The sequence below is a fragment of the Chenopodium album genome, chromosome 24 (genome assembly GCF_948465745.1).
Source record: "Chenopodium album chromosome 24, dcCheAlbu1.1, whole genome shotgun sequence".
Taxonomy (NCBI): Eukaryota; Viridiplantae; Streptophyta; class Magnoliopsida; order Caryophyllales; family Amaranthaceae; genus Chenopodium; species Chenopodium album.
The window spans coordinates 2675303-2702933 of NC_137857.1; the positions used below are offsets into that span (position 1 = coordinate 2675303).

General features: G+C 34.9%; 2 protein-coding genes and 2 pseudogenes across 2 annotated transcripts; 1 reads left to right on the forward strand and 3 right to left on the reverse strand.

Annotated features, from left to right (window-relative positions):
• Positions 1 to 4159: 4159 nt before the first annotated feature.
• On the reverse strand, positions 4160 to 5563 carry LOC145612473 (putative aspartic proteinase GIP2 pseudogene; annotated as a pseudogene).
• A 1986-nt stretch (positions 5564 to 7549) lies between these two features.
• On the reverse strand, positions 7550 to 8899 carry LOC145612738 (putative aspartic proteinase GIP2 pseudogene; annotated as a pseudogene).
• A 1221-nt stretch (positions 8900 to 10120) lies between these two features.
• LOC145612371 (uncharacterized) lies at positions 10121 to 14601 on the forward strand. The gene is made up of 3 exons (XM_081667746.1): positions 10121 to 10786; positions 12891 to 12962; positions 14235 to 14601. The coding sequence occupies exons 1-3, from the start codon at positions 10133 to 10135 to the stop codon at positions 14235 to 14237; spliced, it is 729 nt and encodes a 242-aa protein (XP_081523872.1). The 5' UTR covers positions 10121 to 10132; the 3' UTR covers positions 14238 to 14601.
• A 9074-nt stretch (positions 14602 to 23675) lies between these two features.
• On the reverse strand, positions 23676 to 26696 carry LOC145611866 (desmethyl-deoxy-podophyllotoxin synthase-like). The gene is made up of 3 exons (XM_081667246.1): positions 25829 to 26696; positions 24827 to 25157; positions 23676 to 24400 (listed from the first exon to the last, which is right to left on the reverse strand). Exons 1-3 carry the CDS (start codon positions 26392 to 26394, stop codon positions 23774 to 23776), a joined length of 1524 nt encoding a protein of 507 aa, XP_081523372.1. The 5' UTR covers positions 26395 to 26696; the 3' UTR covers positions 23676 to 23773.
• Positions 26697 to 27631: the final 935 nt, after the last annotated feature.

The window sequence follows — 27631 nt, forward strand, 5'->3', positions numbered from 1 at the left end:
AATCCTTTCCATTCAAAAAAAAAAAAAAAAAATAAAAAAAAAAAAATAAAAAAACTCCTTTAATCCTTCTTTATTGCCTCCCAAGGTTGTGGAAGAGGGAATTCTTTACTGAACTGAACTTATTTTTACTGAACTGAAATTAATTTTACTTAATATTTTTTTGAGGTGAAGAGAACATGGCCTAATTTCATCTGTTTTTAAATACTTGTTTCACTTTCCATTTTCGGTCGTTTCTAAATAATACTTACTTTAGTTCCATATTTGCAAAACTTTTTCAATATTTAAGTCATTTCACTCACCTAATGGACCCAACATAAAGTCATAAATCATATTTTATTAAATTTAGATTCTCTCAACTAATTTTACTTTTTACAATTTTGTATGAGTATTGTTTTACCTATCCCACTATCTCTATTTTCTCCAACTTTTTCTAAAACTCTCCGCATTGAGAAATTCTACCTCCGGTCCAAGTTAGTTGCAACTTTGAAATATTCTCACAAATAATACCTCAAAGTTGCAACGAACTTGGACCGGAGGTAGTAGAAATTCTAGAGGGCTGCCCAGTTGATCTTTTTGATTGACAAACTTTGTCAATCAAATGGTCCACATCAGCAATTTAAGTGACTGGAATATGATTCAGCAAAATGAAATGTACACGTCAGAAACCTTATGTAAGCGGTTGCAGCTTTCTTCTGTCAGTGCATGAGTTAGTGAAGTAACCATGGTTGAGGGTAGACATTAATGGACGGTATTAATATTGGTGGTTGGTAAATAAAGTACAGTCAAAATTCGGTGTTTGACTGATATTTCTTTCCTTCCCAAACTTCATACTATTGCAAATATGTAGAAAATATTCTGGTTGCACTAACAACAGAGTGATTGATCCAATTAGATCACCAATTTGGATCAGTTCATGCGTTCATGTATTATGTAAAGATACGAGATATATACCAGACCTAATGTAATAGGGCATGCTTTATATGTTTGAAAGGTTAGTGTCGAAATTTAAATCTAATTTCCATATGTTTGAACGTGTTGACCCATACCAATCTGAACATTGGAGTACGGTTTACAGAAGGAAAAAAAAAAACAATTACAGACAAGATATGAAGGAACACTACCAAATGAAGGTGAGGGAGAAAAATCAGGAAACATTTTGTTTGAAAACCCTAACCAGAGTTAAACAAAAGGAACATGGAGTTAGTGGACATTTAAACGGAAAACATGAGGTGGCTGGTGTCGTCATCAGCAAGAGTGTGCATCTGTCCATGTAAGGTCAGTGAATTGACATAGGAGTCCTTACTAATGCTAGGTAAAATACCGAAAGTGGGTCTAGATTAACGTTTTTTGTTAATCAAAAAGATGAACATGGATTTACCGGAAATTCTACGGTAACAGACGTTGCAAAAGTGCAAAACACTAATGTCACACCAATATTGCTAACTAGTAACTACACCCTAATAAAATACAACAATCCGTAACACCTTCCTCTTCCTTTTACTCTCATACTCGTAGTTCGAAACGCTGATTTCTCCTCTGTCAATTATGACGCTTTGAATGTGTCGATTACGTATCGTGGTAGAAAACTAGGGTTTGTCAATTCAAAATGTGCCAAGACTAAAGCGCGACGCTTTTAGTTGATGGATTTGAGGTTTTTCATGATTTAATTTATTTGATTGAAGATGTTGCTGCTGGTAATGTTCCTTTCGATACTGTTTCTACTATTAAAGCCAAATTTGGCCACTTTTTCCTCAATATCTTCATTTTTAATTTTAATTTTACCATGATACAAATTTGTGAGTGCAATTGTTGTTTTCTTTGATGTTTATATTGACCGGAAAAAATTGGAATTTTGGAATTAAGTGTGGTGGTTGTTTTTCTGAATTTTTAATTTCTGTTTGGAACGAAAGTGATTAGCGAAATTTGGTGGATATTAAAAATTTTGGACAAAATTACGCGTTGAATTGGTGTTGTTCATGTTCATGTAATGCTAAATTGAGCTGAATTTTTTGTGATAAAGTGGTTAAAGTTGCAAGCAAATATAGTTAATGAACTTTTTATCTATAACTCTGTGGGTATTCTGATTTTTTGGCGTTGATCATCAGAAATTTACTCTATATCATACAAGCGAGAATTGTTCTTGATAATAATACAGTAAATAACTAGAATCAGTATTTCCCAATTATGTTTATGGGTTGTCAAATTGAATACTTTGATTAAAGTGATATGCAACTTATAGTTTAGCATTGATAAATGTTGTGCATTTCTGCAAGATAGAACATCATTTACTTCGTAGATTCGTAGAGGGCTAAGGCGATTTGTATTTGGCTGGTAATTCTGGGATAAGATCAGTGACAATTTGCAACTATATCTTCTGTTTCCATTGTTGTTTGTGTACCTGGCCCGGATGCATAACTACGTACTTCGTATATGATTTTAATCTTATGCTGTGGGCTGTGGGTAACTGAAGTTTCAAATGTTCTGGATCCCTGATAAACTGGTGTCGCTCCGTTGATTGTAAAAGATGCAATGTTTGCTGCCTAAGCTTATTGTAAGGGATGCAAAATATGGATGTTGGTCCAAGTGTAACTGCTGGCTGTTTTTTAGTTTTTGTTTATCTTCAAGTTCTGGAACACTGGGGTTTAGGTTTTGAGTATTGGATTTCGGTTACAGTTTCAGAGTAATGCGAGTTATAGTGATCATTTTCTCCCTCAAATTGTCATGCATGGCGCTTCTTCATGGATTGTCATTGATTAGTGTAAAGTTTGCTGATATGCTGTTGTTCTTGTTTCTACTTCTATCAGTTCTACACGAGTGTATTAGCTATTTCATTATTTAAGTCTTCAAGCATAGGAAGATAGGGAGCTATTCGAATAAGATTCATCCCTAAATATGTAAGAAGTGTGTAACCCACAGACAGCACTTACACAGTAGAGACCATTACTTGAATCTATTAATTGAGTGTCATAAGTTGGTCATTTTGCTAATCCTAATGTGGCTGAGGACCGGCCTTAAACCCGTGGACCTCTTCAAAATATAAGCCTATCATCAAGGCAAATTGTTGAGATAGGAACCATTAAAAAGCGAGTTTTCCCATCAGTTTAATGGTTGAATATATATTCTTCAAAACTGGGAAGACCCAGAGCCTCTTGATAGCGGATACAATAACTTAAGAAGTCTTAGCTTTCTGAATTGGGGGTTAGGACATGTTACATGATTAACCTGTAACTAATATTGTACTCTTTCTTCCATTAACTTGTTAAGGATATGCTGGTTTGCTGGTATACGATATTAAAGGAATATACACTGGTTATTATGTTCATTTTAAGTAACTTAGCTGGTTATTATGTTATTTTTAAGTAATTTAGCTGTACAGAGTAATATTGTACACTTAACATACAGTATCCAGTAGTAATTGTATGCAAATAGCTATTTCAGTCATTTCCCATCTGATCACTAAGCTGTGGTTCTTTCGGAGTTTATTTCCCATCTGATCACTAAGCTGTGGTTCTTTCGGAGTTTATGAACATCTGATCACTAAGCTGTGGTTCTTTCGGAGTTTATGAACATCTTTCAGTAGTTTAGAACTACAAGATAGAGAGACAACTGAGCCACATAATTGTTTTTTTCTGTTGCGTTGTTTGTTACATGCTCTCAATTTTACATACATACAAGAAAATTCCTCTATTAACGGTTTATTATTACATTTTCAGTGACTTAGGTGGGTATACAAGAAGCTGCAATCATTCAATCAGTAATGGAGATGCTTCTTGCTCAATATATAGTCCCGAGGTGTACATTTAAGAAGGTTAGTCTATGTGAGTTTTGCAGGATCTGCAAATCATGCTATGGTTACACTATATTAATAACTATTGTATAGGGATTATGTACATTGTTTTGAAGTCATTATTATTCCTAATAACATTTCACTCGATCATTACATTGAGAATTCTACATGCTCTGCATATGACTTGATTGTATCACCAAGTATGCACCTCTGTTTGCTCGACTGCAATGCATGGATTTTTGGAATGTCATTAACAACAGACTCATTTTCGTCCTCTTTTAATCACAACGTTGATGCTTATTTTAAGGATAGGAGAGAGCGAAAGAGAGATAAAAAGGGTATCATTCAATTATACCTTCCATCCCTGTTTATTTTACACATTTTCCGATTATATCTAATAATCGGCCACTAACAACAGCAGTAAATTAATCTTTTCACTTGTTACACTGTAGTAGTGAAGTTAAAGAAAGAACATCTAATCCGATCATAAACTAGAGATGAACTAACCCCAATCCTATTCTTAGCCCGATCAAATTGAACCAAATTATCCTCAATCTGATATCCTCCTATAACAATTGATGACCTTGGGTTTTTACCACCATCCACAAAAGCAATACAATACCCACCTTCATTTGTTCTCACCAAAGAGTTCAAGGGGGCTATCGTCCATACTGCGTTCTTACCCTGCAGCACCAAGTCGATGTTCGACACCGAGGGTCCGACCCTCGAGGACGGGAGAGTATCATAGCAATACTTGAATGGTGCAACCGGAGCAACTCTCTTAGTTGGGAAGGAAGTGTTTAATATTTGTCTGTCGAAAGCAGTAGAGACAGCATTGTATATAGATGTTTCCATGCTAGTGTAAGGTTGCAACAAATTTATGGTTGTTCCACCATTTCCCTTGCTATCTAAAGAAAGTAAGGCCTTGTTGATCGGTACGTCTTCTCCTCCGACTCTGATACCTTGTACGCCTATGAAGTACTCAGATGTTCGAACCGGGTTAGTGATGAGAGGAGTGTAAGTAAGCATGCTTCTTAGGTCTACGTTAAGACCGGTGCCTCCTGGGGTGATGTTGTAAGGCCCATCACCGAGAAAGGCGAAACCATTTTCCGAAAACGGAGGCAAACACAAAGCAAATGTTTGAGCCAAGCGGAAAGCTGAGGACGCTAGTGTAGGGAACGAAGCTTTACTCCTACCGAAGCCAGCAACTCCAGCCACCCCTTTCGCGAGGCCACCTAACAAGGAGGTGGGCGCGCAAACAAAGAGGAAGTTGGGGATGGTAACAAGATCACCAGTGGTGGCGCCGTTGGAGGAGTTGAGTTGGATAACATCGGTAGCAAGCTCGCTTCCTTTCTTTGTGGATGCGTTGGTGATGGGGTTGCTGATGATGGCTCTACATGTGTTGTTGTTACACCCCGGCTTAGGGCCTGAAGGACATGACCTACATATCTTGGCATTGGCAAGAGCACAAAGTGGGGAACCGCATGGGACGGGTTTGTACGTCGAAGATACGTAGCGTCGGCCGCAGTTGAGCCATAGGTATTGTGTACCGAGGTCTAGTGTTAAAGGGACAAATCTTGGGGGAGTTCTTTGGAGGATTTTGGTTGTGTATTGGGAGGTGGAGGTGTCCTTTGAGATGGTCAGGAGTAAAGATTTCGGGCTAGGCGAAGCCGCGGAAGTGGTGGTGGTGGTGGAGGTGAAATATATGAGGAGGAGATACAAAGGAATGATATAGTGATTGTTGAAAGAAGCCATATTTGTTAGCTACTAGAGAGGGTGGATATAAGATTTTAGTATGAGTAATATTATTAAAGAAAAATCTCACTTTTAAAGGAGTTAAAAGATAAGATGGATTTTTGGTTTGATGGTGGTTGAAAGTCAATTCATTGATGCCGTGATTTTTTTTATTGTTTTGTACGTGGATTATTGCAGTTTTAGTGGTTTTTAATAAGAGGGGCCGCCAGCTCATTTAGCTGAAGTTGATTGACCTTATTATATTTCTAAGAAACTGAAACTTGTAAAAATGGGATAAGTAACTTGGCACTTGCAAACAAGCAATGTGACGAGAAGCACCGACACTTAGATTAGTTTCTGTTGTCTTGACTTTGGACTTTGGACTTTGTAGATCATCAAGGACATTTTTTATATTTCACGTAATTATTATTCCTTCCCGATAACCAAAATTATATCATGTAAACTGCCCTTCGTTATTACTCCATAATAATTTAATACTCTAACGTCATACTTCCTAGATCTGATTTCAGAAATATGTGCTATATTGAGTGATCGTATAAGATTGACAATAATTAGTTAATTACAGTAGTGTACAGTAACGTCAATTATTAATGATAAGATCGATAACTACTAAGAATTCGGTGTATTTTCTGTGTGGCTGACTACACCGTGTGATCGGGAGGTTTCTTAATCGGTCAAGGATTACTTATTTTGAAGTTATTTAGTCAATCCGTGCATTTTTGTGTGAGAGTAACTCATGATCGATCGAGTAACCCTAAACAAAGTAACCCTTGATCGACCGAGTAACACCTGATCGAGTAACTCATGTCCGACTGAGTAACCATGACTGATTGAGTAACTCCGGCCACACAGTGTGTCCAACTATATATAAAAATCCGTGCTAAGAATTTACATATTGTGCAAAAATAGGATCAAACCAAGTTTTACAAATAGTGAAAAACGTCTATATGAATCGAAACTTTAATTCTATTCAAATCAGAGGAAGTAAACACCTATTAGAAAAAAAACGACATATTTAATTAGAGTAATTGTTTGGTTGTATCAAGAAAAACAAAATTTTGATATATTAGTAATCCCCATCTAAAGATTGTAAGACATGATAAGATATGTTGACTAAGAAGCTAGGTTTCAGTTGCGTACTTTCTAAGGGTAGACAACTAAGAAACTTGTCATATGCTCAAGTGAATCAAGTTCTACTCGGGTCTCCATTTATGACCAGGCCAAAGTGCCAAACAATAACTGTTTTCCATTCTCCTTCTTTAATGAATTTAATGAAGCGTCTATATAGTTGTCTCAATTATTCAAAAGAATCAAAACTAAGATCATAAATGATAAATGGAGGGAGAGTTAATTCAACTTATTACATAATGGATATTCCTACATTTGTTTTAATTCAACAATTTTCTGTTTCTTGCATTGTCTATATGACTATGTCGTACGATCAATTTTGGCATTTTCTTCTTGTCATATAAATGATAATATTAATAATAAATAAATGACATTATCTTCTCTCTTGGTTAAAGGCTACTCGTATCATTTTAATTTTAATTATATTTATTACTTGTATAAATTTAGATCTATTTAGATCAGGTTTCCTTATATTTAATAAGGGACAATAAGATCTAAAATATTTCAATTATTTCTTTGATTGAGGTATAATAAAGATAAATCACGTACGATCAATTATTTCATGCATTGATTGTGTTTGTTGATTCCAAAACATAAGCCAAAAAATAGGTGGCTGCGTTTAGCCCTTTATGGTGGGCATGCTAATTGCTAAATGCCAAATTAAACACTACAAATCTACCTCTAATTAAATTAGCAAGGTTTCAGCTGGTTAAGTGTTTAATGGAATTCATGTAGTACTGTATATCTTTTGTTGTACTTGATCTTGCATAGAGCAATCCAACTTTCTGACACATCATGTGACTAATACGTGAACATGAAGCAACATTACATGCATTTTGACTTTATTAATTAGCACATTAATTTAGATTAGAAGCTAATTTAAGGAACGTTAAAGTAAGAGCACCCAATTCGATCATAAATCAAGGCAGAACTAAACCCAAGCCTATACTTAACTAGATCAAATTGAAGTAAATTATCCTCAATTTGAAACCCTCCTATAATTATTGATGACTTTGGCTTTTTTCCACCATCCACAATACCAAGACAATCCGCCTTATTCATATTCGTCCGAACCACCAAGTTTGGCGCGGCTAACGTCCATAACACGTCCTCGCTTTGTAGCACTAGATCAATGTCTGGCACCACTGGCCCGATCCTCGTGGACGGGATCGAGCCAGATTCGTAGCACACCTCGAATGGTGCAACCGGAGCAACTCTTTTAGTAGGAAAACTGCCATCCCTTAGATCATTGTCGAAGGCAGTAGTGACCGCCTTATATATAGATGTCTCCATTATAGTGTAAGGATGTAACAAACTTATTGTCGTACCACCATATCCTTTGTTATCTATAGAAAGCAAGGACTTGTTGAATGGTACGTCTTTTCCGCTAATCTTGATCCCTTTTACTCCTATAAAGTATTCGGAGGTTCGAAAAGGGTTAACTATTAGAGGAGTGTAGGAAAGTTTGGTTCTTAGGTCTACCGTGGTACCGGTACCTCCTGGGGCGAAAACGTAAGGTCCATCCCCAAGAAAAATAACACCATCTCCATAATAAAACGGATTTGGAGGTAAACAAAGCGCGAATATATTAGGGAAATGGAAAGATGAAGAGAATTGTGTAGGGAGTGAAACTTTACTAGTCCTTCCAAAGCCAGCAACACCGGACACTCCTTTCGCGAGGCCGTGTAACAAGGACTTGGGCACGCAAACAAAGAGGAAGTTTGGGATGGTCACGAGCTGGCCGGGTGCTGCTCCGTTAGTGGAGTTGACACGGATAACATCGGTAGCGAGCTCACTGCCTAAGGGTGGTGACTTGTTTGTGATGGGGTTGTGGATTGAGAGGGTTCTACACGTGTTTTTGTTGCACCCTGGCTTAGGGGCAGCAGGACATGTTCTACATGTTTTGGTTTTGGTGTTGGCTAGGGTGCATTGAGGGGAGCCGCAGTAGACGGGGCGGTACGAGGAGGAGACGTAGCGTTTGCCACAGTTGAGCCATAAGAATTGAGTGCCGAGGTCTAGTGTTAAAGTTAGTGATATTGAGGGTGTTCTTTGGATGACTTTGGTGGTGTATTGGTTGGTGAAGTTGTCTTTTGAAACTCTTAGGAGTAAAGCTTTGGGGCGGAATGAGGCTGAGGCGGAGGCCGAGGTGGTTGTTATGGTGGTGATGATAAAGTATATGAGAAGAAAATACAAAGATGTACATAGGTGGTAATTCAGCAAGGAAGCCATGTTAGAGGGTGGTGGATTTTAATTTACTATTGAAAATGAGCTGAGAAAGTCACATTTTAAAGTGTTATTGTTTAAGATAAATGCGTGAATAGTGGATTAAAATCTATCATAAAATACATATTACTACTGCTAGTTCAAACTTCAAAGGTAGATTAAAGATTTAGAAGTTAGGTCGTGATAGGATATTTTTGTTTATTTAATTTGTACCAATATGACTATAAGTGCATATTGAGACTATATTTGGTTCATTACTGCACGATTGCACAAAGATTTAGAGAGACATCTAATTCAAGTTGACTTTATTAATTGTTTTCTAGGAAACGTAAACTTGCATGCACAACGGAAGTAACTTAAAATTGGTGGCACTTGCAAGCAAGAGCTGTGAGAACTCTAAATTTAGCCCTATTACTTTATTCGGATTTTGTAGTTTGTAGATCAGTGTATCAGTATATCTTCCGAGGTCATTGATTATACGGAATATTATTAGGGAGTATCACTATTCCTTCTAGATTGATAGAATACTTAAGTTTGCATTGGGATGTTTGAATTAAACTTTCTTATCTTAAGAATGAGTGATAAAAAATCACGGTCTAATTTTCAGCGTCTCATACTCTCATGTAACAATTTTTGGTCCTCTAACACCAATATAATCATCGTGAACTTTGTGATGGCTCTTAAACTATATTTTGGGTATATATAGTTCATGTTTGAAAGACTAATACATTAACAAAGTCTTTTTAATCCTTGTTTACTCCAAGGATGGACCGATGGTGCGATGGGTACACTGCTTAAGTTTTTGAGTTTACTTTCTATACTCTTACGTAATTTGTTTATCTATTTTGTGCATTATTTATTTGTCATACTTTGACTACTGTTCGTGATTTATACCTAAGAAAAATATAGTCTTGTAGATACTAGTTAGAATCGTCTCAAATCTCAATAAATAGATCATTAATTTTCAATTGTTAGAATTTATACTTTTTGATAATTAAAGAAATTATTGATCAATAAAAAGTATCAGCATACGTGCCCAACAGAATTGGAGTAAGTATTTAAAAATGGAGGTAGTATAAATCTAGACAGCTGAGAATGTTTAACGAGTAGTTGAATTGCGATTAAAAGCCCAAAATGACCTTCACTTGATTGGCCCCTTAAGTTTGGGTTAAAATCTGACGTGGTGTACCGTCAAATAAGTACAATAGAAGCAAATCAACACGGTCGTCCACACCCAACATGAAAATCAACACGTGCACGGCGTTAAACACCAGAAGTAGAAATACCAACATTACAAACCCCACCCACCAAAAAATGACCTCCAAACCCAAACCCAAACCCATCCTCTACTCTCCTCTACCACCCGACCCAAATTCCCCACCCACCCTCCAAAACTACGTCGTTTTACCCATCAACCACCCCACGCGCCACCCCATCCTCCGGCACCTCCGTCGCAACCTCCTCTCACTCTCTCTCCTCCTCCTCCTGATCCTCGCCGTCTTCCTCCTCTTCCCTTCCGACCCTCAACTCCGACTCGTCCGACTCAAACTCAACCACATCCGAGTCAACTCCGATCACCACCTCTCTCTCGACCTTTCTCTCTCTCTTACTCTCAAAGTTCGCAACCCCGATTTCTTCTCTGTCAATTACGACGCTCTGAATGTGTCGATTTCGTATCGTGGGAGGGAATTAGGGTTTGTTAATTCTAATGGTGGCAGGATTAAGGCGAGAGGATCGTCGTATGTTGATGCCACGCTTTTGGTTGATGGTTTTGAGGTTTTTCATGATTTGTTTTATTTGATTGAGGATGTTGCTGCTGGTAAAGTTCCTTTTGATACTGTTTCTACGATCAAAGGAAGATTTCGGCTCTTTTTCCTCAAGATTCCAATCCAGGTTTGTTTTTTATTTTTGCAGTTGATTTGATTGATTTTGATGAATTGAAGGTATTTAGATGTTTTGTTTTGGTTAATTGAGCTGGATTTTTGTTTTAATTAGAGAAATTTGTGAGTGCGATTGTTGATTTTTGTTTATATTGACTGAAAAAGTGGAATTTTGAAGTTAAATCTGAAATGTAGTGGTGGTTGTTTTTTCTGAATTTTCCTTTTGTCTGGAATGATGGTGAAATTTAGTGGATATTGTATCCAGGACAAATTTACGCGTTGGATTGGTGTTATTCATGTTCCTGTAATGCTTAATGATGAATTTGAACTGAGCTTTTAACAATGTGACAAAAGTTGTAATTGCAAATTTGGAATTAGTGATTATATTATGTAGGACTTTGAGGTGATTATTGTTTTTAGGGTTTGGTCATTAGAAATTTACAGGGAACAATATTTTCCAATAATGATTTTGGGTTAAGGTAGCTATGAAATTGTGGCAGGTTTATGGACTGTGAGTACTAAGATTAAAATATTATGCTACTTACTCGTTAGCATTGCTAAATGTTGAGCATTTTGGCAAGATAGAACATCATTTACATTGTGGAGGATAAATTTACGACTTTTGTTTGCCAGTTCAATTCCCGGAAAAGATCAATGATTATTTGCGACTATTGCTTCTGTTTCTATTGTTATTTGCATGCATACCTGGTCATGTTTGATGCAGTTTTTGTACCATTTATATGGTTTTTAAGCTTGTGCTGTGGGGAGACTGGAGAGTAAGACATTTGAGTACTGAGTGAAGATACAAAGGCTCTGGACCCATGATAAACTGGTGACATTGCCTTAATTGTGAGAGAAGCAAAAAATGCTACAAAAGTACAAAAGTTGTTGTTTTTGCTGCTGAACCCTCTTTGTGATAGAGTTCGTGTAAAAGATAGGTGATCCAAGGGTTTTTTCACTGTTTTATATGGTTCTCTTCAATTTTTGGATCACAAGATGTCTAGGTTCTGAGTATTTGATTTCATTTAGAGTTGCATGAGTAGTGCAGGCTGTAGTGATGTTTCTTTCTCAAGTTGTCATGCATGGTGTGCCTTCACGGATTGTCATTGAATAGTGTAAAGCTTGCTTCTATGTTGTTTCAGCTATTGTTCCTGTTTCTATACTTCTATTAGTTCTATACAAGTTTTTATTAGCTATCCTTTTATTTTGTTTCGTCATGCAATTTTTTCAAGCATAGGAAGATAGAGATCTGGGAATAAGATCCATCCCTAATTATGTAAGGTATAATTGTATAACCAACAGTGGCACCTATAGTGTAGAGACCATTACTTTAAGCTATTAGTTGAGTGTCATGAGTTGGTCATCTAAGCAGTGACTGTATTTACGCCCTAATGTGACGGAGGCCCTCAAGCCTGTGGACCTCATGAAAAACATACGCTTATTAGCTTATCAGTTTGTCATATTCATCTTAATCGTCAAATATACTATGATATATTTCACATGGAATAAAAGTACTCCTGTAAATGAAACCATGCATGGGAATAGTTCAGTTTGCAATTTGGTCACCCAATGGCTCCTCATAAAAGCGTACTGATGGATTAGGGGGCTTTGTCTCTCAACTATTGAATCATGTCTCTAGGTACTTTGAGAGAATCTGCATTTAGGTAAGATTAAGAATCAAGCCATCAAATAATACACGAGAGCCATCTGATTCAAAACTAATATAATTCAAGCCGTCAAGTAGGCAAGAACCTCACTGAATTACAGGACGCTCTGATGAAAGTTTTTTGTATTTTCATCTACTGGAGTGGGTCTTTTAGATTATAATTAGCAAAGTAGTTTTTTTTTTTTTTTTTTTTTTTTTTTTTTTTTTTTTTTTTGAAGCCTTTTGTCTAATATTGATAAAAAAAAAAAAAATGCCTACATCCATTGCTTTTTTTATTTGATATGAGCCACAGAAGTTACCATACCAAGACTTCTACAACCCATATTTGATAATGGTGTTTTCCTGAGTTGATTCTCTCTTTTCTTTTGCATTTTGTCATTGCTGTGCAGTATTCAGTTTCGTTTTACCTTTGGCTGTGGTTATACTCTGATCTCTGTTTATAACATTTCAGACTAAAGTGTCATGTGAGGTAGACGTAAATCCAAAAGACCAGACAATCGTTCATCAAAATTGCTATCCTGAGGTAAGTTATTGAGCTACTTGTATTTATATATACTCTATTGTAACAGTACACGACATCTGTTGTCACCTGTTTTAGAAAGTTCCTTGCTTTTTTCTTAAATTAATTCCACATTTCCTTTTTAGTCTGACATAGCTTAGTAGTTGTCTAGTTATGAGCAGATATGAGTGTGGACTGGTGTATAATCTTCTATGAGGTGTGTCAAGACTTTAGTAGTACATACTAAGTGATACATATTTGTTTGATTAGATGATGAACTTTTTGGTTTTATATTCTATGATAGTATGATGTGAGGTGTAATCTTTTCCAATTACCATTAAGGCAATCCTTTGAGACTGGAATCATTGAATAGTGAGTTTGCCCATTCAGTTGATGGCATGATATGGTAGAAGTTATATTCTTTAAAGTTGGAAAGGCCCTGATCTCTTGGTAGTTGATATAAGAACTTGAGAAGCCTTATTGAATTGGGGGTTATGTTTAAATGATTACTCAACCTGTACATCATATTTTACTCTTTCTTCCAAGGATTTGCTGATTTGTTGTGAATCTATTAGAAGAATATAGACTTTGGTTATTATGTTCATTTAAGTAACTGAGCTGGCTCATCAATCAATCAATCAATCAATCAAAGCCTTAATCCCATAAGTGGGGTCGGCTACATGAATTAAAATTGATTATTCCGTGTGGTCATCCACAAAAATCTTCCTCCTCCAACCCTTACGATCCGATACCTCATCCTCATGCAAGTCTATATGCTTCGTATCCTTCCTAACTCCTTTTAACCAAGTCATTTTTGGTCTCCCTCTCCCTCGTTTAACCCCGCCATGGTCCCACTCTTCCACTCTTCATACGAAGTATATATAAAGAAAGGGAATTCTGCTTCTTTGAAGAGTGTAATTATTGATATTTAATGGTTCTGTTAGTTGCTTACTAAGGGCTGGTTTTGCCTTTGTAAGTATATAATGTAATATTGTACATTAACATATAGTAGTAGTATGTAATTGTTGATGAGCATCTTTCAGTAGTTAAAATCTGTTGAAAATTCTCTAGGAATTTGGATGCATGTAAGTGATATATACATTGCTTTTTTATTCTTTCTCCTTCTGATCACCAAGCTGGGGTTGAGTTTCAGTAGTTTAGAAATTAGAACTAGAAGATAGAGACAAAAAAACAGAGCCACAGAGGTGTTTCTACTGTTACTTTGTTCGTTACATGCTCTTAATTTACACAACACACAAGAAATGTTCCTCCCTTGACGGTTTATTACATTTTCAGTGATTTAGGTGGTTATACGAGAAGCGTGCAATTATTCAATCAGTAATGGAGATGCTTCTTGCTCGATAGTCTTGAGGTGTAAATTTCAGAAGGTTAATCTATGTGAGCTTCTCAGGATCTGCATATCGTGTGGAAATTTATGTACGTCATAATAATAATTATTGTACAGGGGTTATTTACATTATTTCGAAGTCAATTTTATTCTAATAACATCTTACACGATCAATCACATTGAGAAATCTACATGTTCTGTATACGTAGCTTGATTGGATCACCACAGTTCTCAGTATGCACCACTGTTTGCTTGACTGCAATGCATGGATATTTAATATCATAAACAACAAACTCCTTTTCGTTCTCTTTTAATCAAAACGTCAATGCTTGTTTACTTTATACATTTAAATTACTCCTTCCGTCCCTATATACTTTACACATTTTCCGATTATATCCGATATAATCGATCAAACCGATCCGTTAGGTTAATCATTTAACCTCACCCTACTAAATTGTCACTTTCTTCTTATTATGCCAAAATCTTCAATTAAGAAGGGCACCCTGTTAGAGGCTGAGATCAAAGTTGTCTTTTACCTAACAGCCATTTGTTTTCAATTTTGCCGAACTCAGGCAAATGGATATTTTAGCAGGTCTATTAATGTCGGCCAGGTTATAGTTATCCACACTGAAATGTTTGCAGAAACTAGGTAGTTGTGTACATATGTTTCTTAACCAATTATTAATAATTACAATTTACAAGCATGCAATTTAAGAATGACTACATAATACTATAATTAATTTATTTTGTTTCCTTGTGACTTAGTTCATTCTTTGATAGTTGCTATCTTCATGCACATACAATCGTAGAGCTGAAGAGGTATGCACATACAATCCCAATTCGAGCTGGGTTTGCGCTGCCAGTCCAGCCACTATCTGGTCAGGAACTCAGGATGGACCGTCTCTTTTGGCAGCAGCTCGGATCAATTAAGCTTAGATTAGCTCTAATAAGAACTAAATTCTAACAGAAGTGTGATTTTAAAGCTTTTTGTTGCAATCAAAATAAAAACACTATATCTTGATCACAAAGAACATACAATTGCACATGTCACCTTAGGACTAAGCTTTAGCTTCCTTAATACTGAAATCTAGGACTAAGCTTCATGCTACACCACACATAATCTGCATGATGATACCGACAACGAAAAGAACCAGGGTGCCTTGTCGGTGAGCACAGACAAACCTTCCTTCCACCACCCGCCGCAGCATCTCCCTCCCCTTGCTGTGGATTATTTACAGCAGGTTCTTCCACAAGGGGCGGTGTGCGGAAGAGATACCTTCGAGTAATCCTCATCGTCGCCAGCCCCTCAAGGCTGTGGAAAGGGAACCCTGCTTGTTGGCACATAATAATACCTTCTTGTTCTTGATCTTCTTCTACTTTGTATGTTTTGTGAGTTGTAGAATTTCTTTATTTGCCAGGGAATATGTTCTCTTTGGTGTTTGGTATGTATATAATGCACTCCTAAGGTAAGAAAGTAGAGTGGGTTAAGGAAAAGTTGGGTATAAAAAGGAAGAAAGTGGGGCTTAAAATTGATTCTAGGAAGAAAAGGATTGCTTTATAATAGGGGGGTCACATTATGCTTCCATGATGTGTACATTTTCTCTTGATTGTTCTCGTGCGCACATTAGAGAGGATGACTGAGAATCTTGTCATTCAATACACTTATTAGAGCGCCTAGTAAAGATAAAACAAGCCCCCTCTATCGTTTGTTAAATTTTATCCTAACTTTTGGCTTAGACTTGAGTCTTGACTCACTAGAGGGGTCTTTAGTTCTTTACCGGCAATTATAGGTGTCATTATGGAGTTGGTTCTCTTTTAACACATTTGATAAGCGGTCATAAATTGTGAGAATGATAATGAGTTTATACAGAATGATTTTGATAACTCTATATTTAATATTGACATGTGTCTTAACTCATAAAACTTCATTATCTCACAACCACCTTTAAATAGGTAATGAAAATTTGTTAAATCTTGGTGCTTTTGTTTTTTTTTTTTTTTAAAAAAAAAAAAAAATAATGATACATGTAGTCCTCTAGATCAAGTTCAATGTTAACAATCATTTCAATTGTAACCAATAGAATTTTAGATTGTTGGTTAAGATTAAGTTTTGTATCACATCAAGTTTTATTGTTTCAACTTTCAAGTTAACCCCCCTTTCAAATTTATATGGTGTATTTGTGGTGTTGTGTGCTGGTGTATCAGTGTATGTGTTCTTCACTGGATGATACATGTCACGTGACCATCACGTGTTAATTATTTAAAAGACATTACAAGTTATACGAGTGTTACTTTTAAATACTCCTAAACACATGTGATAGTGGGATTCCAATGTCAAATATATATACGTTCAAATAAGATCACATATTTGAAATAAAATCTAGCTAAAAAGTTAAACGACTATTCTATCATATATATATCATTCCATGCAGATAATTGTTTCATACTTCATCTTTTTAAAAGCTTTTCAGACGATAAATATTACTATTATAATTAAAAGTCTAACTTTTCATTAGAATGTTAGCTAAATTTCCTAAACTTAGAGTGCTAGAATCTCTTTACTCGCAACTCACAATAAATTAAAACTGTTTCTGAAGTAGTGGGCATAGCAAATTAGCAATATAGCATTCATCAGGTTCTTTTTGAGTTTTGTATCCTTTAAATTTGCTATATTTCCTTAAACACTAAGTGACGTTAATTAAGACATGAAAATTAGAAGAAAAAAAAATTAAATTACTTAAATTATGATCTCCACGTTCCTAATCAAATCACATATTCTAACTATATAGTATAACTTTTATACACCCAACGAATGAAGTTGCAACACGTGTCTAGTTACGTTGTGTGTGGGTTAGAGAGAATATTGCTAAACTTTTAAAAGATATATAAGCAAAGATACCTTGCCTAGCAAGAAAGGTATAATTACCTACATTATTGGATACAAATTGTAGGAATATGGAACAAAAACATTGAACTAACACAATTCTCATTTTCAATAATTCTAAACAAGCTAAAAGTTAGTATTGTACGGGCTCATTCGGGATCACCATAAGTTGTTAATTTTAGTTTCTTAGAATTATAAAAATCGTGGTATATAATAAAATAAAGCTTACTCATTTATTTACTAAAATTGAATAGAACGCACCCTTATACATACCAAGTCACCAAGTATGGTGCAGCCTAGCTAGCTAGTGGAACTCCTTAACGAACCCTTCAATTCCCTATGAGTTTCGGACATATGAGGCTGTGACCACATGATCGATCGAGTGTTGATGAAGTGTTCTAACAGTCTACCATGCATTGAGCTACAACTCCTTACTCGCTAAGCTAGAATGTATGTACTTGATATGTAAATTGGGACTTTGATGGAGCCAACAGAACTAATTAAGAAAGCATATATTCTAAACTTTGCATCTTTGAGTTTGTTGATAAAGTAAGTTATTACCGTGTACACCTAGAAAGTAAAGTGACTTGGCTGTTTGGTTAAGCGAGTAAATCGGTCGTCTTGCATTTTCTAGGAGTGTGCAGTGTGTTAATGTGAAAGTGCAACCTCCCTTTTTTTTTCTATTCTCTTGATTTGAAAGATCGACAAATGTTGATGAACAAAATTTCACAATCGTATGAGTTTTACGTGTTTCCCCGTTGAGATAATTCAACCGTAATTGAGAAATTAAAGCTTAAAATCGAATAGGTAATAATTCGGAACCAATTGCAAGAATGACATCAATGATATTGAAAATTAAGCATAATTATGATAAGAATAATGCAGAATTAGATATATTATGTGTGGGAACGGGGAACCACATCGAGAAGAACCCTTTCAACTAGAGGAAGCGATAGGCTTGACTTTGGATTGTGTCAAGTCGGGTTTGACTTTCGATTGTGTCAAGCTGTGTTGGACTTTGGATTGTGTCAAGTCGTGTTCATGCTCTTCAAACCTCAATTTTGGGTTTGCTAAGCATCTAGACTTGGCACGAAAGTTAATGCTTGTGACACGACATGACCCACTTCTTGATTAGGCCTTGCCTTTTCATAATAAGTTGTATTTATCCCACTTTTTATTTTGTGGCCTAGGGGTCAATATTATAGCTCATGTACGATGCCAAACGGCTCATCACAAAATTATTGTGTTGGATCGTGTTTTTGTCAGACTTGTGTTAGGCCAAGCTTTTCTCGTTAAAAAAATAAAAAATTAATGTCCAATCTTGAGTAAAATTCTTGGGGCAAAGGACAATCAAAGCCGAATCCCCATTTACATCGAATTAGGAAGTTTTCACTACAGTAATGAATTACGTGCCAACTACTATTGAAATTTTTTTTGATCAAGTATATAAGTGTATAAACAACAAAAGTTGAACATTTAAATATGAGACACAACCTTAATGAAAGAAATTTATCATTCAAATCAAAGCAAAAGTATTAAATTCAATTTTTTTTTTTTTTTTTTTTTTTTAATATAACGCATAGATGAAGAGAGTAATATACGGCAATAATGTAGAATCATAGACAGATCATTACTTAATAAGCCAACATCAACAATATAATCATTTTGCAAATTATTTATCCAGGCAAAATGGCTGGTTTAGGCAATCTAACTTGCATGATTGCATCAAATCAATAATTAAACATGCTTCACAAATCACAACAGAGAATAATGGTTGTTTTGTTTGATTAAGATAATATGGAACAGCAGAATATATTTTTTAGCTAGGGTCGTAGTTGTCTTTGCCAGAGTAATCGCGATGGCATGCACATAAGAAAAGATAGAGGAGAGACAACTTGACCTTGACTTTGATCTTATTTACTTATATAGTAGTGCAATATATCCACATACATAATCATAATATTATACATAAACTTGGTGCATAATATATATTATGATATCTTTACCTTTTGACTTTGCTAACTAACTTTTGAGACGATCCAACCATTCCTAGACTACAAAGTATTTCAATTAGAAAATGAAAATTAGGTAAACAATTTTATTTTAAATATTACAATGATGATTCATTTTGAAAGTTATGACCCATACAATAATAATACGAAGTACACTAGCCTAAAGCAATTCAACTACAGCAAGGAAGACTCATCATGAACACCAATTGACGACAATTACATAATTTAAATTAGATTAGTACTAATATTTGGTAACCATCAACTCGTCATGTGCAAGAATTTTAAATCCAATATTAAAAGTACTAAATTGCTTTGATTGATTGATCTACAATTATTCAATTCTTGACCACAATTTTATTTTGGTTGTAATCAATCCATGTTTACATATAATATTAGTTGTATCTGAGCTTAAATTGGTATAAGTCACATCTTCTAACGTAATTAAGCTTAGCAAATGAATGGCTGCTTACGCACATGATAATCTGATAATGTAACGACCAACGTCCGTTGACAACAATGGTTTGTTTGTTATGAATAATAATAATGTAGGAAGGCTAATAATGTCATCATATTATAATGTAAATGTTTCGGGTAAAAACAATGGGACCTTGCCGAAGGTCCTATGAGGTGGTGAAGACTGGGCTCGGTCCAAGTAATGTTGGGCCGAGGGTTTCCTGCACAGCAAACACACGTAAACTAACCTCGGGGGTGTTGCCGAGGAAGTCCCCTCCGATGCTAAAGTCAGTACAATGTGTAGAGAGAGAAAGCTATGCAAGAGAATTAATTGCTTGAGGCTTTGCGTGAATGAATGTACAAATGTGATATTGATGACTTTTATACCTTTGCATATATGGGAGAAGTGGGCCTTGGCCCAATTGACTTGCCTTGTTGACTGATCTTGACTTTAACACAATTGGAGAGTTGAACCTTGACCTTGGGCTTTTAATTGGATCATTTAATGACAGGCTCAATTGGACTAAATTGGACCCAAACAGTAAATATGAATTAAATAAGATCACAAATGATTATAAGAGTCTATTTGCTATAAATTATATAGATTTTTAAAAAAAACTAATCCTAGCAGTTTACAGATAGATAGAAGTATAAAAGATGAATTTGGGATTGTATTTCAAGATTTCCCTCTTTTTTCAAGTCTCTTGTGGTCAAGTGCTCAAGTCCTACTCATATATATCTATGAAAATATCAAGCTAGGTGCTAAAATTCATTTTTATATATGCTTTCATGGCTTAAAGAAATACTTGATAGTAACATATGGACTAGAAATTATGATTGAAATAAAATAAGATATTTTATCTGCCTTCTAGGCAATAGCTTAGGGAAGCAAAACAAATGGGGGTCAATAAGTTTGAATTTATAAATCTTGTATAATTGCCTTAATTTATTTCATATACAAAAAACTCATATACATAATATATGAGAAAAATAAGAATTTGATAAAGTTTTATTGAATTTATACACTACTTGTTAGACACTAAATGTGTAGATGTCAACTAACTTATTTGGTAAAGTTCTAATTGTGATATATAACCCTCTCTATAGAAGAAGAACAAGGAAAACAAAAAAAAAGGCTCAACTAAAATATGTAACATAGTATATACTATTAGCAATCAGCCAATCAAATTTGATTAATAGTCTTAACATCATTATTCATAAGAATCACTGTATCATATGTTCAATGAAGAACTCATGATCAAGGATTTACATTATTACATAATTACAAAGTGATGGATTGAGATGGTGAAGAAAAAACAACCATGTTGGTTGTAGTTGTCTCGTCATCTCTTTCTTTTCCTCATTAATTTCTTCTTTATGTGCTCCTTTCATGTTGTAGTAGTAAGGATTATTATGTACTCCTTTCATGTCTTTTATGTCTTTTTCTTTGAGTTTCTGGGCAAAGTAAAGCAGGTCAGCAGAGCAAGACTAGGCTTCCGCACACTGCGGAGCTGAGCAGAACAAAACAGCTCTAAAGAACAAGGCCTTATTCATTTTATTTTATTTTTTTGAGGGAAAACAGGGCCTTATTCAATCATTATGGATAGAACACTCCGTACAATTAATGAAAAACTGAAAAGCAATAATTTTCCTCAAACCTCCTTCAAAATTAATCCAAGTAAAATTTAAAAACCTTGAAAAATAAAACTTCTAGAAAAACATTGTACAACCAAATTTAAAAAACGAGTATAAAATGTGAAACAAGAAATTGATAACGTAGGTTCATTAATAAACCCAAATAATTCAGAATTGCCACATATACAAGACATTCCGGTCCAAGTCAACTAGCCGCCTACTAATACAATTCCTTCGAGCCACCAGTCAAATTTCTTGCACTACCAGAAAAAAATAACTAAAAACATTAATAAAATAAAATTACTAAGAGGTAAATATAAATATTATAAAAACTATAAATATACATCGTATAAAAATTTGTAAACACAAAAAAAATATTCAACGCGTTCCTTCCACCCTACTCTCCTCTCATAAAAAGGAACTTCCAGATTCAATTTACTGCTTCCTAAAAAACTTATATATATACACCTTACCATCATAAACGCTTTATAATTTATTTTCATTCATTCTTTTACACCAAAAAAAGAATTTTATTCACCTCAAATCATAATACATTTTCATAGAAAAATCAAAACTTTGGAATATATCAATATGAATTCCAACGGTTCATCAATGAGGTTTTACGCATTGCCAATTTTTGGGTTCTTGATGATGGCTTTATTTAAGGTTACTCAAGGCCAGATGATGGCTCCTTCCCCTGCTACCGCTCCTCCTCCTACCAACGACAGTAAGTCCCTTTTTTCTTTTCAATTCGACTCGAACCCAAAATAACCCGAACTCAACCCAATTAAGTCTAATTGGGTTGGTGCCGGGTTTTTATTTTATTTTATTTTAATTAAATTTAGATTATAAGTGCGGAGTTAAAATCTTGGTTTATGTAGCCGGCCCTATTATTGGAATTAAGTTTTCGAGTTTGTTGGTGTTATTTTTATTTATTGGGGGATATATCTTTTTGTGCAGGTGCTACTATTGATCAAGGGATTGCATACGCTCTATTGGCGGTTGCGCTTGCTGTTACTTATCTGTTTCACTAATTTATTATGGTGATTTTAGACTTTATTATGAGAAATTATAGGTGATAATATTAGAATTTTGATTAATTATTATGATATATATAGTTTGATCAATTCTTTAGCTACTTTTTTATTTTCTCCCAGGATATCCAAGGGTGAAGAAAAATTGTAGTGTTTTTTGTATTCTTTATTATGGTAGTAAATAAATAAAATTACATTTCTGTTTTTTCATGAATTATATTTGGCATTCGTTATATTTCAATGCTCATATCTTCATTAGTTATAACTTTGTGTGTTATACGGGTCAAAATGCTAGTTATAATGGAATAATCGACGATTTCATAGTGATTTTATTTGCTTTCACACATCACATTCGTCGTAGTTGGTATATGATCAACCATCTAAAATACAGTATGTTTTATTCCAAAATTGATTGGATTACAGTTATAACTTTGCAAATTGGAAGAGTAGTTGCTAGTAAGTAACTGTCAATTGGCAAGCCCACGTTTTTCCAACGACTAGTAAGCGAATTAGCGAACGTTATATTGGTGTCATCCAACCAGGACTGATAGCTGATTGGTTTGCGAATAGTATCATATCTTGTGTAATTATATCGATTTATTTGGGAATATGATAGGGTTTAGGGAAAAAAGATTGGGGATTTTAAGGTTGTAAATCACACTATTTGTAAATCTTAGTCTCTTAGAGGTTGATAAATGTTTAGTCACCATGTTATGCGCATTAATAACGTCAATATAAAGCAATCTGACATAAAACTTGCATTAGTTTTAGCTAGAGACCTTGAGCTATCAAATTAAGTGTGCATTGAGTTTGTTTTAGCCTTTTAGGTCATGTCTTATTATAACGGTTTTAGCCTGTGCAATGTTTTGGGTTTAGGTGATTTCAAAATTCGATTGGGTTGTTTTGGGTCAGATCATATCGAATCAATTTTTCATAACTCTAGTTTAATGATGTGTGAGAAATGAAAAAATTGCATACATTCACTAAAAAAAATAATGTAGGGATTTATTTAGTGAAGCAATATAAGGTGAAGTATTCCAAAGGCAAATTCATATAGTGAAGAAATTGGGCCTCGAATGTTATCGTGGGTTGGGCTAAGCTTTCTCCTTCTAATGTTCGAAAGTTAGCTCAGACTGCTCAGTTACAACTTAGAGCATCACAATAAATCGGACCAATCTTTGTAACTATGTTTAATGAATTAAAATCATAAATATTGATATATATATATATATATCGCCACTAATTTAACAAGATTTCACATATTCATGCTTTCCCGTACTTATACATAAGTACATAACCGAATGTAGTCAAAGATGAGTCTGTAAATACTAAAAAATATATGAAACCAGCACACATCAAATGCCATAGAAATCAATAATGCACTAGCATATTATTATTTATTTGCAACACAAATATGTCACATAATTAATTCACCAGTAAAGATAGGAACTACATTCTTTATGCCATAATCACTGTCTAAAACCTGAATATTTATAAGGGATAGGAATTACATGGAGATCATTTTTCCTTCTCACAGTAATTCCAAACAATTCATCCATGTCTAAACTTTCAGGCTTAATTCCATTAGGTAACTTCCAATCAAAATGGTAGAGCAACATAGCTAGAGGAAGCTCAACATTCGCGATACCTAGTGCCACACCAGGGCACATTCTCCTTCCTGCACCAAACGGGATAAATTCAAAATTGTTACCTTTATAATCTATGTGAGACATCTCAAATCGTTCAGGTATAAATGTATCTGCATCTAGCCAATACTTCGGATCTCTCCCTATGGCTCGTGCATTCACCATGACTCGAGTTTTAGGAGGTATATCATAGCTACAAATTTGGCATTGCTCAATGGATTCTCTTGGGATTAAGAGAGGTGCAGGAGGGTGCAGTCTTAATGTTTCTTTTATTACTGACTTCAAAAACTTGAGTTCATCTAGGCTTGTCTCATCAATTCTTTCTTTCCCTTGGTTTGCTTTCCTGACTTCATTTTGTGCTTTTTCCATTGCCTTTGGGTTCTTTATCAACTCGGACATGACCCATTCTATTGTTGTCGAAGATGTTTCTGTGCCAGCACCAAAAATTTCCTACACAAAAAAATTCATCGTTTCATATATAATTGCATTCACCTTCTCCAAAAAGACAATAGGGCCTGTTCATATTTACTTAATTTCAGTTCAGTTCAGTTCAATTCAGCTCCAATCAGTTCAGTTCAGCTCAGCTCTTAATTTCCCTCTCTCATAAAATATTCATTTCAGCTTAATTCAGTTCAGCTCCAATCAGTTCTGTTCAGTTCAGCTCCAATCAGTTCAGTTCAATTCAGTTCAGCTCAATTCAGTAAATATGAACAGGCCCTATCACAAGACTTACGGAATACTATTATGTGACATAAGTTAACAGTCAAAGTTCAATTTAAAACACGTAATAGTAATATAACTATTTTTAGTCGCGTTTTTGAAAGGTGATTAATCATGCTACACAAAAGTTTTTCCAAAATTTCTAAGATGACTTACCAAGATTATTGCTTTGATGTTGTTGTTGGTCAAGGAGAAGTCGTTATTGTTAGGATCCTCTTTATGAAACTTCAAAAGAACATCTACTAAGTCCTCTTGATCAACTTTGCCTTGTATCATGTTAGACTTGTGTTCTTGAATTATGGGATCAAGTATTCTATTTGATTCATCAACTATCTTTTTCACTGATTTCTTCATCCCACCAATTGAATGCAGCAACTTGATAGACGGATAAAGGTCAGCAATTGAAAAACCAGAGAAAAGCTTTGACATTAGTGTTGTTAATTCTCTAAATGCTTCTTGATCTTTCCCTTTCTTGTTGAAAGCCGTCCTGTCAAACAAATTGGTAATTGGGATATCAATGCTAAAATTGCTAATTATTGATTACTTAGGGGTAAAATAATGTTACCAAAATTACAGAGCAGTAGTGAACCTCGCTTTTTTATTTACGAGTTACTAGTTTACTACTCTAGAATAGCTTAGAGGTGATCAATGGACAATGGGCGGGCCAAGGTCAAAAAATGTGCCTAGTTATCGAGTTGGGCTAAACTTTGGGCGAAAATGTGTGCCCAACCCCGTCCAAACTAGGCGGGCCATGCGGACTTTTTGGGCCAATTTCGGGTCTGGGTAAAAAAATCAGCTAAAATTGCATAAAATTGATTTTAGAATCGGGTCGGAAAAAGTTGTCCAGAGTCCGTCCAAAACCAGACCAACTCAACTTGATCGCCTTTAGAATAGCTATTTAGTCATATAAAAAAGTCAACCAAAAAGTTATTTAGAACATGATGTAAAAGTGATCAATTGTATGGGTACTATAAATTGAATCATTTTGGACTTTTTATTATTAGGACCTAAACTTTACCAAATGTATCAAAAATAAGAAGACTTCAACAATTTATATTGTACATTCAGTCGTATTATGCACACTACACATAACACAGTTGATTAGGCGGTTTAATTATTTGCACAAGCTAAGAAACACGGTAAAGGTGAGCAACATACCTAGATGTAATATCAAAAATAAGGCCAAAAACCCTCTCGCTAAGATTAACCGAGCACCCTTGAGCTGCCCTCTCGGCAATAGACTCCACAAACATGGTAGCCTCCTCTTCTCTAATGGCTCCAAACGACTGCACCCTTCGAGCCGTAAACAGCTCAAGGGTGGCAATCTTACGGACTTGCCTCCAATACTCACCGTAAGGGGCAAGTCCAATATCAGAGTAATCATAATACACATCCTTAGCCACAATAAGCTTAGGCCGGTTAGCGAAGTTGGCGTCATGGGCTCGCATCACCACTTTTGCCACGTCAGCGGAGGAGATGATCACGGTGGAAACTTCCCCTAGTCGAAGGTGCATGATAGGGCCGTGCACCCTAGCTAGGTCTTGTAGAAGGTGGTGTGGAGGGGTTTTGTATGATGCGAGTTGGTGTATGTTTCCTATGATGGGTAGCTTTGGAGGTCCTGGTGGTAATTTTAGTTTATTATTAAAGGGTTTTAATGATTTTAGGATGAGAAAAATGGGGATTGAAAGGAAAAATATGAGTGAAATTAGCCATGAAATCACCATTGTTTTAGCAGTTCTACCAAAACAAAAAAAAAAAAAAAATGTATTTGATCTCAATTTTTTGTAGATTGGGATTAGATGCAACTAGCTAAAGTGGTAAGTGGTCGAATAAATACATTATTATCCTTATCATTGCATTTTTCAAGCAAAGACAAACAACTACAGTATAAATACATTTAAATAATGGTCACCTCTTTGTCAACAAAATAAAAAAATAAAAAAAAAAAAAATAGTGGTCACCTCTCACCTCCAATTTCCGAATTCCAATAATACAAAGCTCTAAACATGTTAGTATAAATTTTAGGACTTATTTGGCATCATTTTTTGTTTTCAGTTTCCTATTTTTTCTAAAATTAAAAATAAAAAAAAGGTATTTTTACTTTTTTGTTGTCAGTTTTCAAAATTATTATGATTTTAATAAGTCTAAATAATTTTTGATTCATTATGTGACTTATATAATATACTTTTAAAAAAAAAATCAAAAAACATAAAACCACAACGATGTCAAACGAACCCTTAGTTGTTCCAAATTAAATTATACAATATAAGTGGTTCCTTTGCAAATTATTAAGATCAAAGTCAATAAAAGTAATTACTCCATAGTTCATTTCAAATTAGTTGTTACATTGTCCTAACTTTTAATCCATCCAATTAATATCGAAATATGCTCATCAAATATGTTCACCGACTATAAAATCTATCATAAATTACTATGTATTAGTATATTACTTTGTTCGTATATGTCAAGATGTCATTCAGTTCTATGTTTCTGTCCATAGAAAAGAAGGGAGAAAGAAACACGAGTTTCTTAAGAATTAGAGAAGAGAATTAGGGCCTGTTTTCATTGTTTGAACTCAGCTGAACTGAAATGAATAATTTATAAGAGAAGGAAATTAGGAGCTGCAGTGAACTGAACTGAAATAAAAATAACCGTATGAGAACAGGCCCTAATAGTGCCAAATTGCTAACATGCCAAGGGTGTCATAACTCATAACCGACTCATAATTGAAGAAGTTGGTAATTGGTAGCACAGGTAGTCTACAATCTGCATGAGGAGCCCATTATTAGTTGTAGTTTGATCTATAAAGAAGAAGCCCAAATTTCACTTGTTGAGCCCTGTGCTTGACTGCCTGATACCATTTGTCTTTTCTTTTCACTTTATCATTTTTTTTATTATTTATTTTTTGTGTATATACTATATGGTATCAGCATTCAGCAGAGAATGATTATGGAGTATTAA

Bases quoted from the DNA above. Each gene is read 5' to 3' on its own strand.
- LOC145611866 (XM_081667246.1), bottom strand. From the start codon at position 26,394: ATGGTGATTTCATGGCTAATTTCACTCATATTTTTCCTTTCAATCCCC. The intron at 25,158-25,828 runs GTATGTTGCTCA...TTTGTTTGACAG, and splicing joins ATTTTTGATATTACATCTAG to GACGGCTTTCAACAAGAAAG. The intron at 24,401-24,826 runs GTAAGTCATCTT...TTTTTTGTGTAG, and splicing joins ACATCAAAGCAATAATCTTG to GAAATTTTTGGTGCTGGCAC.
- LOC145612371 (XM_081667746.1), top strand. From the start codon at position 10,133: ATGAAAATCAACACGTGCACGGCGTTAAACACCAGAAGTAGAAATACC. The intron at 10,787-12,890 runs GTTTGTTTTTTA...ATAACATTTCAG, and splicing joins TCCTCAAGATTCCAATCCAG to ACTAAAGTGTCATGTGAGGT.